Source organism: Rhinopithecus roxellana, chromosome 10 (assembly GCF_007565055.1).
Source record: "Rhinopithecus roxellana isolate Shanxi Qingling chromosome 10, ASM756505v1, whole genome shotgun sequence".
Taxonomy (NCBI): domain Eukaryota; kingdom Metazoa; phylum Chordata; class Mammalia; order Primates; family Cercopithecidae; genus Rhinopithecus; species Rhinopithecus roxellana.
In genome coordinates, this window is record NC_044558.1 from 123199910 (window position 1) to 123218041 (window position 18132).

Consider the following 18132-nt stretch of genomic DNA (forward strand, 5'->3'; position numbering starts at 1 on the left):
TGAATTTACAGTTTATCTTATTTAAAAGGGTATATTATATTTTTTAAAATTTTATTTTAAATTCAGGAGTACACGTGCAGGTTTGTTACGTAGGTAAACTTGTGTAATGTGGGTTTGCTGTAAAGATTATTTCTTCACTCAGGTATTAACCCTAGTACCCATTAGTTATTTTTCCTGATCCTTTCCCTCTTCCCACCCTCCATCCTCCGATAGGCACTAATCATTAGAGAAATGCAAATTAAAACTACAATAAGATCTCATACCAGTCAGAATGGCTATTACTAAAAAGTCAAAAAATAACAGATGCTGATGAGGTAGTGGAGAAAAGGGATCACTTATACACTGTTGATGGGAGTGTAAATTAGTTCGACCATTGTGAAAGATAGTATGGTGATACCTTAAAGACCTAAAACCGGAAATACCATTCGATCCAGCAATCCCATTACCGGGTATATGCCCCAAGGAATATAAATCTTTCTATCATGAAGACACATACATGCATCTGTTCACGGCAGCACTGTTCACAATAGCAAAGACATGGAATCAACCTAAATGTCCATCAGTGGTAGACTGGATAAAGAAAATGGGATACACAAACACCATGGAATACTGTGCAGCTATAAAAAAGAATGAGACGATGTCTATTGCAGGAACATAGATGAAGCTAGAGGCTATTATCCGTAACAAACTAATGGAGGAACAGAATACCAAATACCACATGTTCTCATTTATAATTGGGATCTAAATGACGAGAACACATGTACACATAGAGGAGAACGACAGACACTGGGGCCTACTTGAGGGTGGAGGGTGGAAGGAGGGTCAGAATCAGAAAAACGTAACTATTTAGTACCAGTCTGAATACCTGGGTGGTGAAATAATCTATACAGCAAACCTCTGTGACATGATATTACCTATATAACAAACCTGCACATGTAGCCCTGAACCTAAACATTAAAAAAAAACAAACCATATTGTTACATTATTAGTATGATTTATAAACGATGTTGTTTTAGGATAAAGAATTTAATTGTTTGGCAATTGCAAATTATTAAATTAAATATCAATATGTTAGGGAGTGTAATTCAAATAATGTAAATATTTAGGCTCTAACAAAAGGCAGCCATGTATTATTTACTTCACCTCAAAAAGGGGTATCATTTCCATTCCCTTGACTTTAAGGTAAATTAATAGAAATTTATAAAGCACTCAAAAGAATATTCAATTCAATATGTGGTGGACAGTTGAGAAATTATGTGTTATCTACGTCATGGAAAAGCAACTTTTAAAAAGAAAACATTTCCTCTGAGGTTTTCACAAATAAATGAAACTGTGAACCCTCGTATGTACTGTGAAAGGACGATTTGAGGAGCATCTCTGATTAGCAGCAGGTTTATTATTCTTTCCTCATTTCATGTTATACTTAGTAAAACAAACCATACTTGTATATACACACATTCACTCACACTGAAGATGCAAGATGAAGAAAGATACATGACATTGAATATACAGTCAAAGAAAAGGAGTTCTACCCAAACAGCTCAACTTACATTTAAAGGTACAGAACTTAATTTCGTTTTTCAATTGGTGTGAATTAACATAGTAGTTTTCCACATTCTCTTCTATTGTGTTATTGGACTGTTTCATTATTTGGGTGCTTTCCTTTCTCTGTCTCTGCATCTTTCTTCCCTTCCCTCTCTTTCAATACTAATAATGATTTAAAAATAACAACCACTCTTACCATTTAAGAAACACCAGTTGCAGGCACTATACAGAGTGTTTTACCTGTGTTCCTTCATTTAATCTTACAAATTTCCCATAAGATATTCTCTCTCTCTCTCTCTCTCTCCCATTTATCAATGTGGAGCTAACGCTTACTTGTAATATTTTGTCTGATGTAATTTCTTAAGGACATTCTCTGAGGAACTATGCACACTTAATTAAAATTAATAATTTCAAATTAGTGAATATTTGGTGCCATTCACCTCCTTATCATTCATAGAATGTGCTGTTTTAATGCTTTTTTTTATTTTTTTTGAGACGGGGTTTCACTATTGTTGCTCAGGCTGGAGTGCAATGGCATGATCTCGGCTCACTGCAGTCTCTGCCTCCCGGATTCAAGTGATTCTCCTGGCTCAGCCTTCTAAGTAGCTGAGATTACAGGTGCCCACCACCATGCCTGGCTAATTTTTTTCATTTTTAGTAGAGACAGGGTTTTACCATGTTGGCCAGGCTGGTCTTAAACTCCTGAGCTCAGATGATCCACCCGCCTTAGTCTTCCAAAGTGTTGGGATTACAGGCATGAGCCAACGCGCCCGGCCTTTAATACTAATTTTTAATTCAACTTCTCTAAAACTTTAAAATATGCTCTTCACCAGGTTGACTCAAAATAAAGTTTATGCACCAGCAATCAACAATTTAATTTACCACTTCAAGCATACCCTCCATACATAGTGCAATTCCATCATGCCACCTGAATGTGATATGGCAAAAGAGATAAGCAGAAATTAAAGACACAAATAACCACAGTTATAGAGACTGTCTGTTCTGTTCTATTGCTTTCTAAATATTTCTCTTTTAATAACTTCACCCATGAAAATGTTACTTATCTCTTGACTCCTTCTGCAAGTATCATCCATCACTGATTCATCTTAGAGTTACACACCTGCTATGTGTACAAAATTTATTGTTTCTTTCATGTCAATTTTTACAGATTCCCATATTTTCAAGTCTTTACTGCCTATGCTCAGTTTTTATTTCATTTTTGGAAACTAGAGATATTAAACCTGAAAGACTACAAAATATAGTGACTTCTCTGTAGACTTTTTTCCACACTCTGTTCATAAATGTCTTTCTGAGGCAAAAATGTGCAGATTTTCAGCTCCCAGATATTTAAGCGACACATACTAATATTTTATGTTTTGTACCTTTAGCTAATATTTATTAAAGCTTGAGGTAAGACATATCCGATGTGAATTAGATTGACAATTTGAGCCTTGGGGTTATGATGTTCATTCATATAACTTAATTTTGTGGCGTATTTGTAAATCTTTTCTCATATATTGAAAAATCTTTGTTGCCAGGGATAGTAAGAAATTACATAGCTGCTTTATCCCACTATGCATCTATAGTAGTTTCAGAATCACTATAGAAATAATATTATACTAAGATAGTTAGTTAAAACAGATTAAAATGTTTTGCAGGTTTAAAAATCCTTAAGATATATTCCACTGAGCATGCACCATTAAATGTTTTAAAATCGCTTTAAGTAATTCCTCTCTCTATAGTGAAGACACTAGCAATACCTAGTTAGATTCCTTTTCTTCATTTTTTATGGATTTTTTTCATTTTTGTTTAACTTACTTTATAGTAATGTAAAACATTTACATATTTTCAGTCAAACTTATATAATAAAGGGCCAAGTGTGGCAGCTTATGCCATTAATCCCAGCACTTTGGAAGGCCGAGGCAGGATGATCACTTGAAACCAGGAGTTCAAGACCTGCCTGGGCAATAAATGAAGACTCCCATCTCTACAAACAATAGAGATAAAAAAATTAGTCAGTCATGGTGGCACATGCCTGTAATCCTAGCTACACAGGGTGCTCAGGCGGGAGGATCTCTGAGCCCAGGAGCTCAAGGTTACAATGAGCTATAAAGGTGCCACACTGCACTCCAGCCTGAGCAACAGAGTGAGACCCTGTCTCAAATAAATAAATACAAAGTTAAAAAATTAAAAAAATTACTTTCAGAGAAATCCACCTTGAATAAATCCAGCACCCTTCATAAAATTGTACCATTTTGTATTTCTATATTTTCGGTGTTTACTTAGCTATTCTCACTCTTTTGTTCTTCCAAGTAACTTTATAAAAAATTATTCAGGCTCACTCACCACAAACAACAAAAAATAAAACAACCCGATGTAGCTTTTACATCTAAATTACTTCCTAGTTTGTCATTCAGCTTAGGGAGAATTTATATTTATGACACATAGTTTTCTTTTCCAAGAACATGATCAAATTAATATTACTCGGTTTTCAGTTAGTTTTGTTTTGTTTGTATTGGGTTGGGGCAATTTTCTGTCTAGTTTTCTTTTTGTTTGTTTGTTTTTTTGGTTAACTGTCCATGAGGAATGAATTTCTTTCATCTATGTTTTCACAGTGGTTACTGGATTATACAGGGCACTGATTTTAGAATGTTATTTTTATAAATGCAGCTACTATTTTTTGTTCCTGGAATTATGGTATTTTTTTCAATTGATTGTACTCACATTACTTTCAAATAATTTTACCTTCTTTTTCTAATATTTCTACCTGTAATTAGAATATTTTTTCTTCATTGCATTATGTATTACCTCTTCATATTAAAAAGTAGTGGAGATTTGAGATATCTTTCTTTTTCTGGACTTAAGCAGGAAAGCTTTCAGTTCTCTCAATTCAATAAGATGTTAGCTTCATTAAACATAAAACTATTACGTTGAACAAGTATCCATTAACTTCTCTTTCTTAACATAAAGGTATAAGATTTTATCAATTTCATTTTTTACATCTATTGAGATGATGATAGATTTTTCCCTAACTTTATTAATATAATATTAACACGGATTTTCTACTATTGAATAATCTTTACATTCCTAGAATAAACCAAACATGGTTATAATATATTTTGATTGCTGATAATGTATTTAACATTTTTGTATAGACATTCATAAGACTGATTTTGGTTTTTTATTTTATTATTTCTGGTTTTGAGTGGTAAAAAGGCTTGTGTTTTAACCATTATAAGTTAAATTAAACCACTTCCTTACAGGAGAAAATACAGGATAATGAAAGTGTTACTTTCTCCATTATTCAACATCTCTTAAAAATTTTTTTTACTTTTATTTTTATTTTATTACTATTATTTTTTGAGACGGAGTCTCGCTGTGTCGCCCAGGTTGGAGTGCAGTGGTGCAATCTCAGCTCACTGCAACCTGACGTGCTTGGGAGAAATAATTGAGTCTGGGTTGAATTTCAACTGCCTTCCACAACTTTTTTTTTCCTAATGTTTTCTGATAATTATTTTTTAAGTTTTAAAATAAATATATGACATTTTTAATACACTGTGCTTGATTTCTTGGAATTTATTGCTTATCAATATTAACATATCAAAAATTGAAAAACAATCTGAGAAATGTGTCGTATGCATTAAATGAATTCTGATAAAATTATTTTAGTATCTTTGACAACGTTATAATAAGAGAAAACCTGCAAACTACTTATGTAAAATATAATTCTATAAGGTTCATCATGTGCTTTTCTGACAGGGCTGGACAGCTTCAAATGTAGTTTCTCTATTTTATCCAGGTTTAAAGTGTATTTAGAATATAAATTTCAGCATTAGTAATTCGAATTATTGACGGAACAATAAGAATATTTCAGTTACAACAGAGGATTCTTATCAATTATTATGATAGATTTACATAAATTATCTTTGATAAGGACAAAGTGTTTCACAAAGTATAGATATTCACTTATTCAGTGTAACACAATTATTCATGTAATTTCGTAAGTCAGGGCCCAGAAGACCTAAATCCTCTGGATGAGACTCTCTAATGTCTGTCCAATGATAGCAGTTTCTTGAATAATAATCATTGGACAAGCACTCTTATTTTTAAACTTGACAGTGTAAATATATGAAAAATGAAACAGTTCTTAAAAGTTTACCATGTAATAAGAAGATGAAATATTATTCATGACTTACGAAGGATTTTAGGGTTTTTTTGATTAGAATAGCAGGATACCTAAAGCCATATTTAGTTCTGATTCATCCTTAGTAAATAAAAAAGGCTCAAAGGACTTGTAAATGTTATATTAATGATGAATTAGAAGGTGTTTATGTGGATATACATGTATTATCTCTAAATGCATGTGCATGTGCGTGAGTGCATGTGTCTCTGTAATGGTTGGAAAATTATTCAGTATATAGAGTAAAATTCTTTCTACAAGTTAATAATGTTAAATATTAGCAATTTCTTAGGATTTGATATGACATGTAACATAGCTTCTGACCATCCAGAGTGTTATCGTTATTAAATAAATATATATATTTTTCTATTTACTTAGTCTGCATTCCTTTGTTTGCCTAATATCCTTTGAAACCCAACCTTATATATTATACAATCCTATTATTACAATTGATATTATATTACTCCCTGTAAACATACTTTTCTAAATTAATTCATGTGATTAATGTCTCAGATTATTCAGTGGTGTTGCACTGGTATAAAATCTTACTGGGAATATCTGGAACCATTAATGGTATTCTGGCTTTGACTTTGATCTCCCTGATCCTATTGGGTAAGTTACAAGATCTTAATTAAATAAAAGTATGAAAGATGTTTACTTGTTTCTTGTAAATCTATTTATAATTATTCATTCATTCTTCACGACATTAACCAAGATTGAATTAGAAGCTACTGCATGTAAAACTCTATTAGTACACTACACGGTGCTATATTTAATATGCAATCAAATCAGGTAAGTATCTTGTCCTCAAGTGGCATACAGTCTAATACGGAGAAAGGAGTGTATGTGTAGAGTGTGTGTGTGTATGTGTGGTATTTGAAACCATTTTTCTGTGTTTCTTAGATACTGGTAATAGATACAATTTTACTGTTTTGCTTAAACATTTTAATGCGTTTTATCTAAGGTTGTATTTAGTTTGCTTTTCCTTTTGTCCAACAAATATTCACTGAACAACTACAATACTCCAAATATTACAAATTCCCCAAAACTTTTAAGAAAAGAATAGTCAGGGTGAGGAATGTTATATTCTAGTGGGAGAAGCAGGTATTAAGTAATTATGTTACAATGTGCTGAATACAGTATTGGAGGTTGCAGCAAAACATTAAGAAAGGATGAAAAGAGCCTATACACTTCCCAGAGCAGAAACTTGACTTCATTTACTATTGTATTACCAGTTCACAGGAATGCCTGGCATAGAATAAATTCTCACCAAGTATGTGTTGTATAAATGAATTGATTGTGTAAGATTTTGAATTCTTTCCATCCGTAGACATGAAAATTTTAAAAAGATCCTAGTGATCCCCTCAATTATTTCTTGTTCCAATCATCAGAATCATCCCAATGAATGTGTCTCTGAGACATTCCACAGAGAAGATATTTACCTAACCTTAAAATATTCAAGTTTCTCAGGGAGTATTGCTAAAATGCCAAAAAGGAAGTCATTCAAATACCACCGAGCATGAGGATACTGGAGACCTAAAAATGAATAACGGCACAAGAAGAAATGCAAGTAATAAGGACCTTTGTGTTTCGAGATCTGCAGACCAGACAGGTGTGCCTCAAGGCTTTGGCTTATCCTTGTTTTAATCTTTTGGACTGTCTAAATGTTGAGCATTTTTGAACAGGTATGCAATAGATTAAACTAACATATAAAGGTTTAGTATAAATCTACTTTTCATTCAAAACTTGATTTAGATTATTTTTCTTTCTTTTTTTTTTTTTTTTGAGACGGAATATCGCTCTGTCGCGCAGATATCTTTAAACTGGTTGCAGTGGGAGAAAAATTGTAAAACAACGTAAGAAATAGGCTCTTGCCTCCAGGAATTTAAAATCAAGTTGATACATACAAATACGGACAGTTAGTTGTTATTAAAAAGCAGTATGTAATTAGCCATTCTTGCTTGTCACTTATTTATTCTTCTTTTTCTGAAACACAGACTGGATAAAAGTCAATATTTTAAAAGTTATTCGTTATGATTTTAAGCTTAGACTTTTAAGCTTAGAAATTCTAGTCAGACAGAATTTTGATAACATTACCTTCTATTTTTAAATGTTTAAGTTGAACTTTTAAATACTTAACTGATAATTTTGACATTTATTTTATTGTATGAGATGATATATTATGACTTTCCAGATAAATGCATAATTATTGTAAAAGGATTTTTTCTAATCTGCTAGTTCATATCACATATTTTATGTTCTACTGATTGACACTCTCTTCATTTGGCTTATCTGTCTGTTTCACAGGTATACATCCCAAACCAATAGAGATATTGTAGCTTTGTCTCATATTTTATTGTCTCCCTTTCTCTAATGTCTGTCATTGTGTTGGGTATCATTGCAATAACACCTTAGAAAAATTAAGACGGCTTTGGTAGGTAAACATGGAATCATATACATGTCATTAAACATTAATTAAAGTAGGTATAAATACTGTATATTGAGCTATAATATATTTATTTCCTATTCCTTTTTTTAACTGCGGTACAATTCAAAAACTTCAACCTTTAAAAGTAAACAATCTCATGACGTTTAGAACCTTCAAACATTGTGCAACTACCATGTTTATCTAATTGAAAAACTTTTCCCAAAAATAAATCCCTTACATACCCAATAAGCAAATCACTCTCCATTCTCCCCCCATTTAGCCTCTGACATTTTCTGGATTTTCATGTAATAGATCACACAATATTTGGCCTTGGATTTCTTTCACTTAGCGCAATGTTTTTGAAGTTCATCCACATTTTATTCCTTTTTATGGGTGAATAATAGTCCATTGTGTGTGTATATCTGTAAATATAGAAACATACATATTTATATGTATCTCTATATCTATAAATATTGATAGTCATATGTACATCTGTAAATACAGATATGCACAATGTTTGTGTGTGCAGAGCTTAAAGGTCAGTCCGATGCGAGATCTTAGGACCTTTTCAGGTAATTTCTGAGCATGCACCCAGCCCAGGGCTTGTGCCTGGCCTTCCAGATTTTCAGGATTATGTGGGAGCTTTTCAAAGTCCTTATTCCTGGACTTATTCCTGGAAAAGCTCATCCCCCAGCTTTTCCTCTCAAGCTTTTCAGTTAGTCCTGTTGTTTGTTCCAACTATTATACGTTGCCTCATGTGACAAAAGCTAACACATTTAACTTAATTTTTACAAATATCCTTTGGTAGCCTCATGGCAGATATCTAAGTCTTCTTTACTGGCAGTGATATCTACTGCTAAAACAATTCAAGAGTCCATAGACGCTCTGGATTTCATGGAAACTCATGAAAGACAAACTCAGTTACTGTTGTCTGCTAATTCTACAAATAACACCTCACCTGACTTGAATCAAAATCACCACTGATAGCAAGGCCATCTCTTTGCTAGGCCAAACACACAACTTACAGTCAGGCCCCTGGTCCAGGGTGAGCCCTGAGAAAAAGAGAGTTTATATTGGACCCCAAAAGACAGATGGATCCCAGGTTGGATAATCTCTGGTAGAATGATGAAACAATTGCAATACTTACTAGGGTTGGATGACAACAGTGCCAGGCTTCTCCTTAGCTTCTGGAGGCAATCTTTCCTTCTGCACCTCCTTCTGTATCCATGGGTAGCAGGATCCCGCTCCCACATAGGGATATGGTGGGCATGAAAGCAGGCCTCTTCTAGCAGATATTCACTCTTTTACCAAATTAATTGAGGTTGAGTCTCCAAAAAATAAACAACTTTGACTGGCTCTGACTGACTTTTAGACATGAATGCCCCAATTCCTCTTATTCCAGGAAGCACTCATAAATTCAAGTGATTTTTCTGGGAGGTGAATAGCTTTGAGGAAGGGTAAATTAAAGAGGCAATTCCCTGCTCAAATATTAAAATTGGTCCCATTTTGCTGAAAGATGCTTTCATCCTGGTTGTCCCTCAAGACTATTCCTTTGCTCATCCTTGAAATGGACCTTCTCAGTCAGCACGTGATCTCATGGAAAGCTTTTACACTATTGGCGGGCACCACATAGTGGAAAACAGTTAATCTTCCCCACCAGTGTGAGTGGTAAATACTCCAAGACACCAAGCAAGGCAAAGCACTGCAGGATTGTGGTCTGTTATAGCTGGCTTTGTCAAAGGAATTCTATTCTTTACCATGTTGCCTTTTAACTTCCTGGTATGGCCTATGTGTAAAGCCACTACTAGAGAGTGAAGGCTAACTATAGACTACAGAGAGTTAAGAAAAATTATTCCTTTTATTAGAGCACCTTTATTGGATAATTGCTTTAATGAATGACCTTCAAAGCATAGGTAAATGGTTTGGGAACAGATTTAGCTAACATGTTCTACTTAGTAAAAATTTTTCAGGAGAATCAATCACAATTTGCCTTCACATTTACTTGGTTGCTGTGGACTGAATTGTACCCTCCCCTTAATTCATATATTGAAACTCTAACCCCCGATGTGACGGGATTTGGAGATGCAGTCTTTAGGAAGTAATTAGATTTAGATGAGGTCATGTGGATATGTCTTACTTAGTTTGGGGTGCCACAGCAAATTACCATAGGCTAGGTTGCTTATAAACAACAGATATTTATTCCTCACAGTTCTAAAGACTGGAAGTCTGAGATCACAGTGCCAGCATGGTTGGGTTCTGGTGAGGGCCCTCTTCTCTGTTGCAGACTGCCAACTTCTCACTGAAATCTCTCACGGCAGATAGCAGAATGACTCAAGTTATCTCAGGACTCTTACAAGTACTAATCCCATTCTGATCTTCATCTGTTCTTAGCTCCCAAATGCCCACCTCCTAATACCATCATATTGGGAGGTAGGATTTCAGCATATGAATTTTGGGGTATGTAAACATTCAGTTCATAAAGTTTTACCTCTGAATTCCCAAAATTCATGTCCTTCTAACATGTCAAATGGAAAAGACAACACACCAAAAGAGAAAGATGTATTTGCAAATCATGTGTCAGATAGGGGTATAATATTCAGAATATATAAAGAACACTTATAACTCAAAAACACAACCCAATTTAAAAATAAGCAAAGGACATGAATAGACATTTCTCCAAAGAACACTATACAAAAGGCCAGTAAGCACTTGCAAAGATGTTTAATATGATTATTCATTAGAGAAATGTGAAATCAAAACCAGGGTGGAAAGCCACTGCACACCCACCAGGATGGCTATAGTCACACAAAAAGAGCAAATGTGAGTGAGGATGTGGATAAATCGCTCACATATTGCTGGTAGAAATGTAAAATTTTATAGTACTGTGGAAAACAGTTTGACTGTTCCTCAAACTATCACATGACCCGACATTCAACTTTTAGGTATATATCCAATAAGATGGAAGACATATGTCCTTACAAAAATTTGTACATGAATGTTCATAGCAACAATATTCATAATAGCCGAAGAATGGAAGCGGCTCAGATATCTGTCCATCAGCTGATAAAGAGATAAACAAAATGCACTACATACATGTTGTGAAATATTCTTACAACCATAAAATAGAATGTAGTACTGATACATGCTACAACTTTTACAAGCCTTGAAAACATGGTGCTGAATGAATGAAAAAGCAGATGCAAAAGGCCACATATTGTATGATTTCATTTATATGAAGGGTCCATCATAGTCAACCGCATAGTGACATAAAGTGGGCTAGTGGTTGCCAGGGCTGTGGAAGTAGAAAATGAGTAGTGACTACTTAGTGTTTATATGTAATGCAAATGCTCTAGAATGAGATAGTAGTGACAGTGGTACAACATTGTGGGTGTATTAAAAGCCACTGCATTTGCACTTTAAGATGGCCAAAATGGTGAATTTTATGTTATGTGAAGAAAAATAGTCATGGTAAAAAATAAATAAAAAGAGAGAGATTGTAATGGGTCATAAGTTAAAATAGTTATATTGGCCTTTTTAAATATTTTTATATATATCTCACTTTTTCTCAGTACTATGCCAAAAATCTCAATATTTTCCATTTAATTTAATTTTCCTTAATATTAACTTAGGAAAATCAAAGAACTACATAATATTACAGTTATTAAGAGGTTGAAAATACAGAAGTTGAAAATAAAGTGTTATCATTCTCGGCATAATTTAATCATTTAATTATTAATTATTTAATATTAAGAGGGAGAAGGGGATACACATACACAACTACAAGGAGAGTGATTTGAAAACTTTGTGTGGTTTTTATTTGCATTTCCTCTAATGATCAGTGATGTGAACCACGATGAGGTACTAACTCACATCAGTCAGAATGGCTATTATTAGAAAGTCAAAAAATAACATGCTGGTGAGGGTGTGGAGAAAAAGGGATGCTTATACCCTGATGGTGGAAGTGTAAATTTGTTCAGCCATTATGGGAGACTGTGTGGCAATTCCTCAAAGATCTAAAGACAGAAATACCATTCAAATTCAACCCAGCAATCCCATTACTGGGTTAGGGTTAGGGTTAGGGTTAGGCCCAAAGGAATGTAAATCATTCTATTGTAATGACACATGTATGTGTATGTTCATGGCAGCACTATTCACTATAGAAAAACATGGAATCAACCTAAATGCACATCAATAGTAGACTGGATAAAGAAAATGTACATATACACCATGGAATACTATGCAGCCATAAAAAAGAATGAGATCATGTTCTTTGCAGAGACATGGATGGGGCTGGAGGCTATTATCCTTAGCAAACTAATGCAGGAACAGAAAGCCAAACATCTCATGTTCTCACTTGTAAGTGGGAGCTAAATGATGAGAACACATGGACACATGGAGGGAAAAAACATACACACTGGGGCCTACTTGAAGGTGAAGGGTGGGAGGAGGGAGAGGATCAGAACAAACAACTAATGGGTACTGGGTGCTACCCGGATGTTGAAATAATCTATACATCAAACCCCCATGACACAAATTTACCTATGTAACAAACCTGCATGTGTACCCCTGAACTTAAAAGTAAAAAAAAACCTTTGTGTGGATAAATTCTAAGTGACACAAATTATATTTTATCTAATATCTCCAATAGCTATTTTATTTTGTTCATGCTATTTTTGTCAATATAATAGATCTTGGCATCAAAATTCCCATTATGTCTAGCTTTTGCTTCATCTCATTAAATTGTCTTAATTTCCAAGGACCATCATTTGTGTTTTGGCCATCTTTTATGTCTGGACAATTTGCTGTGAGTGATTTTATTGTAACTCAACTCTTATTTACACAATATATAAGTATTGTTCTTACTGCCAATTTTCAGAGATGCGTATGTACTTTAATTTCATTTTGTTTTCTACATTTCTCTGTAGTACTATGCCAATCAGAATGGCTCAAATACCAAGGGAAGTGTTATTGGTTCTCTAATGAGATGAAAAGTTGGAATGACAGTTATGTGTATTGTTTGGAAAGAAAATCTCATCTACTAATCATACAGGATGAACTTGAAATGGTAATTGGTCTAGTATCAGGGTTATGGCATCTTTGCAGTTGAAAATGGCTTTCCTTAAATATCTTTCCATCTTTGCATTAAATCGTCATTTACTTTGATCATGAAGTTTTGGGCACTGTCTTAAATTTTGTATTCCAAGCAAGTGCCTCACTTCTCATGCTGGATCTGGCCCAAATTCATATATTCAACTTGCAATTGTGTGTGTGTGTGTAACATGTGTATAAGTAAGATATGAATTGATTATCATAAGAATCCCCATGCAGAGTGCTCTTTTGCAATAAAATTTAAAATCTTCAGTGTGTCTGAATTGCTAAAATATTTTGTTCATTTAGTCCCTCATTGTCCACATTTTAGGCTTTTATACAGAAAAACCTAAGACAATCAAACTACGTATGGATGGGGCTTAACTTTACTGCATTGAAAATGACATGGACTTGGGTGGATGGTTCTCCACTAGATCCAAAGATGTGAGTCTTTCTTAAAAGGCAATCTGATTTATTGTCTGTTGTAGAATATGTCTCCTCCAGGTTCACCAAATTCAACTCTGAAGTAGTTACTGGTACTACAGAATTCAGAAGAATGAAAATTAATTTAGTATTTACAGGAGTAATGATAGATATTTTGGCTTGATTTTTAAAGAAAAAGGATTTGAAAAAGGTAGTTTATGATTTAAAACTTCTCACACTTTATATAGAAAAGTAGCTTGCATCAGTGCAGTCTCCTGTTTTGAAAGTTCTCAATGCTTTCTTTAGCCATCTTCAGTAATAAAATAAAACCAACGTGCATTTTTTGTGTTATGTGATTATCACAATGTTAAAATATAAACAATATATACAACATAGAACAAGATTATCCAAAAGTCTCTGAACAAATGCATGGAATTATTGATTTTAAAAGTTCTGTCAATATTTTCGTGTGCATTATTTTATAATAAAATATTTAATTAAAAATATAGTTAGTAAAACAGGTAAATTCAAAATCCTATTCCTACGTTAGTAGGCATGATAATGGTTCCCAAAGATGTCCACATTCTAATCCCAAAATGCTGTGAAAATGTTATTTTATATGGCAAAAGAACCTTTGCAGGTATGATTAAATGAGGAATCTGGAGATAGGAATGTCATGCTGGATTATCTGGGTGGTCCCAATTAAATCCCTTAGAAGAGGGAGGAAGCAGAATTAGAGTCATAATGGGAGATATGAAGTGGAACACAGAGATTCACATGATGTGAAAGCACCTCTGTGAACCAAGGTACGCAAGTGGCCTCGGATTCCTCCCTAGTACATCCAGAAGGTGACTCTGCAGACATTTTGATCTTAGTCCTGTAGGGCAATCTTGGGCTTCTGATCCTCATAAGTGTAAGATAACAAATTAACCTTGTTTTAGGCCACTAAGTTTGTGGTAATTTGTCTTGGTAGTGATAGAAAAATAGTACATTATAGTAACCAACTTAATGGTGCTATTATATTCCCCTTATTTCCATTTCATCATTAAATATTAAATATTTTCTATCTGACTGCACCAAATCAATATAAAAGGTGAATAAAAACATTATTTGGATTGAAGGATAAAATTATGGATGTGTGTCATCTGAGAGTAGAGTTGTGTCACTGAACGTCATGAAGTTGCCAAACTTTGTTTTGTCCTCTTGCCACATCCATTCAACACTAGCCTTTAGGGTTGAGTTTTAACTCTAGATCATGCTTGGAGATTTTTGTCCATAATATATTCAATACAAAATTTAAATCTAAGCTTGGACAAAGTGTATTTCCTAATATGAAAATTCAGTACTTACTTGCCCTTATCAATTTGGAAGCATTGAAGATCATGTGCACCTTTTCCAAGATTCTTTCTTGAACTTTTTCCACAGGTCAAACAAATTTATCAGAATGTATCACTAACACTACATTATTTTATATATAAATTTGTTAATATTTTTAATCTGTTATATTATAAGTAAATAATGCAATAAGTATGGAATTTATTATTTAGGTCATACATAGGTCGCTTTGTGTATTGAGTTCTTTACAAACACCAATTCATATAAATGCTAAACAATATCATGAAGTATTATTACCACCCTTATACAATTAGATATAAGAAGGAAAGAGAGGTTAAGTGAGCTGTCCAAATGGAGTTAATCTTATTTTTAATGTAACTGAACTACATGGGGCAAGAGAAGGAATACTAGAATGGGAATGTGGAGGGAAATTTATTCTTATCTCTGTTAGTTGCAGACTCTCTGGCAACTCTTGACCAACCACAGCTAACAAGGCTAAGTTACAGAGTTATTGTAATCGTTAGTGAACTCAAGTATGTAAAAATGCTTTGAAATTTTGAATTACTTTTTTATTTAAAAGAGGATATTAGCAGAAGGCCCAAATGGATGTCTTCAGCAACAGTGCTTAACAAAGTATTCATTCTCTCTTCCCCAGATTCTTCATAAAGGGACCAACTAAAGAAAACAGCTGTGCTGCCATTAAGGAAAGCAAAATTTACTCTGAAACCTGCAGCAGTGTTTTCAAATGGATTTGTCAGTATTAGAGTTTGACAAAATTCACAGTGAAATAATCAGTGATCGCTATATTTGGCCTATTAGTTTCTAATATTAATCTCCAGGCGTAAGATTTTAAAGTGCAATTAAATGCCAAAATCTCTCTTCTCCCTCCATCATTGACACTGGTCTAGCCTCAGAGTAACCCGTTAACAAACTAAAATGTACCCTTCAAAATTTTTACCTGATAGTATAAACCAATGTGACTTCATGTGATCATATCCAGGATTTTTATTCATTGTTTATTTTATGCCAAATGTGATCAAATTATGCCTGCTTTTCTGTATCTTGCATTTTAAATTCTTAATAATGTCCTAAGCAAAATTTCTTATTTCTAAGGGTTGAAATATAATGTGGATTTATACATTTTTTACCCTTTTATCAAAGAGAATTAACTTTGTTTCCAGGCTTTTGATACTCTGCACTCAGCTACAATAAACATCCTGAATGTTTTCTTAAATAGTAACACCTTTATTTCTATGATACAAGCCCTAAAAGTAGAATTTCTAGGTAAAAGTGTTAAATGTGCTGTTTTATATTTTGTATAATTTTTATATTTTGCACTTTTGTTTCCAAATTTGGAAGCTTTCAGACTTATAAGAAGATATTAGGTGCAGAAAAAGAACATACTGCTTTTCTTGAACCTCTTGAGAATTACTTGCCAAATTGATGCATTTTGTTATAACATTTCATTTGTTATTAGATACTTTTCGTGTATTTCCTTCCAAAAAAGGGGCTTTCTCCTACATAACCACAATAAAATTATGAAAATCAGCAAATGTACACTGACATAGAACTATCATCTAATTCCCAAATTTCCTTCAAGGTTTGCTATTTGTCAAAATAATGTTTTTAGAGTAAAAGCATCCAGCTCAGAATCAATGTCTACATCTGGTGACTGTATCTCTTTAGCCTCCTTCAATACGGAAGAGTGCGTGAATCTTCCTTGACATTCATGACCTTGACACTTTTGAATACTACACGTTGATTATTTCGTAAAATGTCCTTCAACTGAAATATTCTGATTGTTTCTCATGGTTAGATTCCAGTTTTATCTTCTTGGCAGAAATGGCATAGAAGTGATGTAGTGAAGCTTGGTCTCTGAATCCTTTCAGGTGGTACACAGTTTTATTTGTTCCATTATTGATTATATTTATTTCATTCACATGATTGATGTAATTTCTGCTTGAATTCACTGTAAAGTTATTATTTTCTCATTGTAATTAATGCATATTTTGGGGAAGTGACTGAGATGGCCTTAATATCCCCTTCAGCTTGGGGCTAAATTCTTCTTTTTTTTAATACTTTCAGTTCTGGGGTACATGTGCAGAATGTGTAGGTTTGTTACACAGGTATACACGTGCCATGGTGGTTTGCTGCACCCATCAACCTGTCATCCACATTAGTTATTTCTCCTAATGCTATCCCTCTGGATAACAAGAACTCAGAAATAATGTACAGAGTTATGATCTAATAACAGGTGTATTCTAGCTTTTTCCCCCCAGAAACCTAACTTCTTTTCTACATTCATTATACAGAAATACCAGATTTTAAAGCCTCTTGAGGCTGGAAAGCCAAACCAAGACAAACTTTAGATTTTATCTATAGTATTAAGGTCTTTGGAACTTCTAGGAAGTAACAGTTTTTATTTACTCATTGTAAGGCTGTGAACCTTCAAAGTTAAGCATGTTATGTATATTGTTAAATATGACATTTTAGTCAAAGCCTTAGTAATGTAACCAATGTTTTTAATTGTATTCTGCTATTAAGAGAGAGCAGAATTTTATTGGACTTATGGAAATAACTTTACGTAAATAACCATATTGTCATAAGAATACTAAAAAGTACATTTGAAATTTTGAAAGAATCAAGGAGGAAAAATACCAAATGGTTTTATCTTTTTTCACAAAAGTATATTTTATCAAATTACCATAAATTATAGATCGCTCAAGAGAGAAAATGACTTTACACTTGAAAGACAAAACGTTTGAGTAAAGGACCAACAACGTTTTAAATAAACGTCACAAAAACATGATCAGTTATTTAATTTTATGTAATCAATTTTATTTCTGCTTGATCTTCATTAGTAATTTTATAAATCTACTATTTATTTTATTAGAGTTTTGAACATTTTTATTTAGTCTATTAATCTTAAATGTATCAGAAACCTGTATCTATGAGTACTTGTTGGGATCTTTTATGAATCTGATTATGAATGTTTTTAGAGAAGAATTTAAAACTGTAGAAGAAAACAATTAGAATAGTCATGGTTAAAAACCTGAGGAAAGTTTACAATTGACAAGAAAATTAAGTTCCTTGTATTATAGATGGCATTTAAAAATAACAGCCAGAATTATGA

General features: G+C 33.4%; 1 protein-coding gene across 5 annotated transcripts; it reads left to right on the top strand.

The window, feature by feature from the left end:
• Positions 1-1337: 1337 nt before the first annotated feature.
• KLRF1 (killer cell lectin like receptor F1) lies at positions 1338-17814 on the top strand. Of its 5 annotated transcripts, XM_010376683.2 has the most exons (6): positions 1352-1558; positions 6239-6337; positions 7188-7337; positions 13079-13218; positions 13573-13685; positions 15655-16233. In XM_010376683.2, the coding sequence occupies exons 1-6, from the start codon at positions 1474-1476 to the stop codon at positions 15761-15763; spliced, it is 696 nt and encodes a 231-aa protein (XP_010374985.1). In that variant the 5' UTR covers positions 1352-1473; the 3' UTR covers positions 15764-16233. The 5 variants fall into 5 exon arrangements, 3 of the variants coding, with proteins under 3 accessions (XP_030795385.1, XP_010374986.1, XP_010374985.1); XR_004059687.1 differs by lacking the exon at positions 13079-13218 and having other exon boundaries at positions 1345-1558; positions 15655-17813; XM_010376684.2 differs by lacking the exon at positions 7188-7337 and having other exon boundaries at positions 1348-1558; positions 15655-17812.
• The last annotated feature ends 318 nt before the right edge of the window (positions 17815-18132 follow it).

Excerpts from the sequence above, each read along its gene's own strand:
- KLRF1 (XM_010376683.2), top strand. The coding sequence starts at position 1,474 with ATGCAAGATGAAGAAAGATACATGACATTGAATATACAGTCAAAGAAA. Across the intron at positions 1,559-6,238 it reads AGCTCAACTTACATTTAAAG|ATTATTCAGTGGTGTTGCAC; the intron begins GTACAGAACTTA and ends TTAATGTCTCAG. Across the intron at positions 13,219-13,572 it reads TACAGGATGAACTTGAAATG|GCTTTTATACAGAAAAACCT; the intron begins GTAATTGGTCTA and ends TCCACATTTTAG.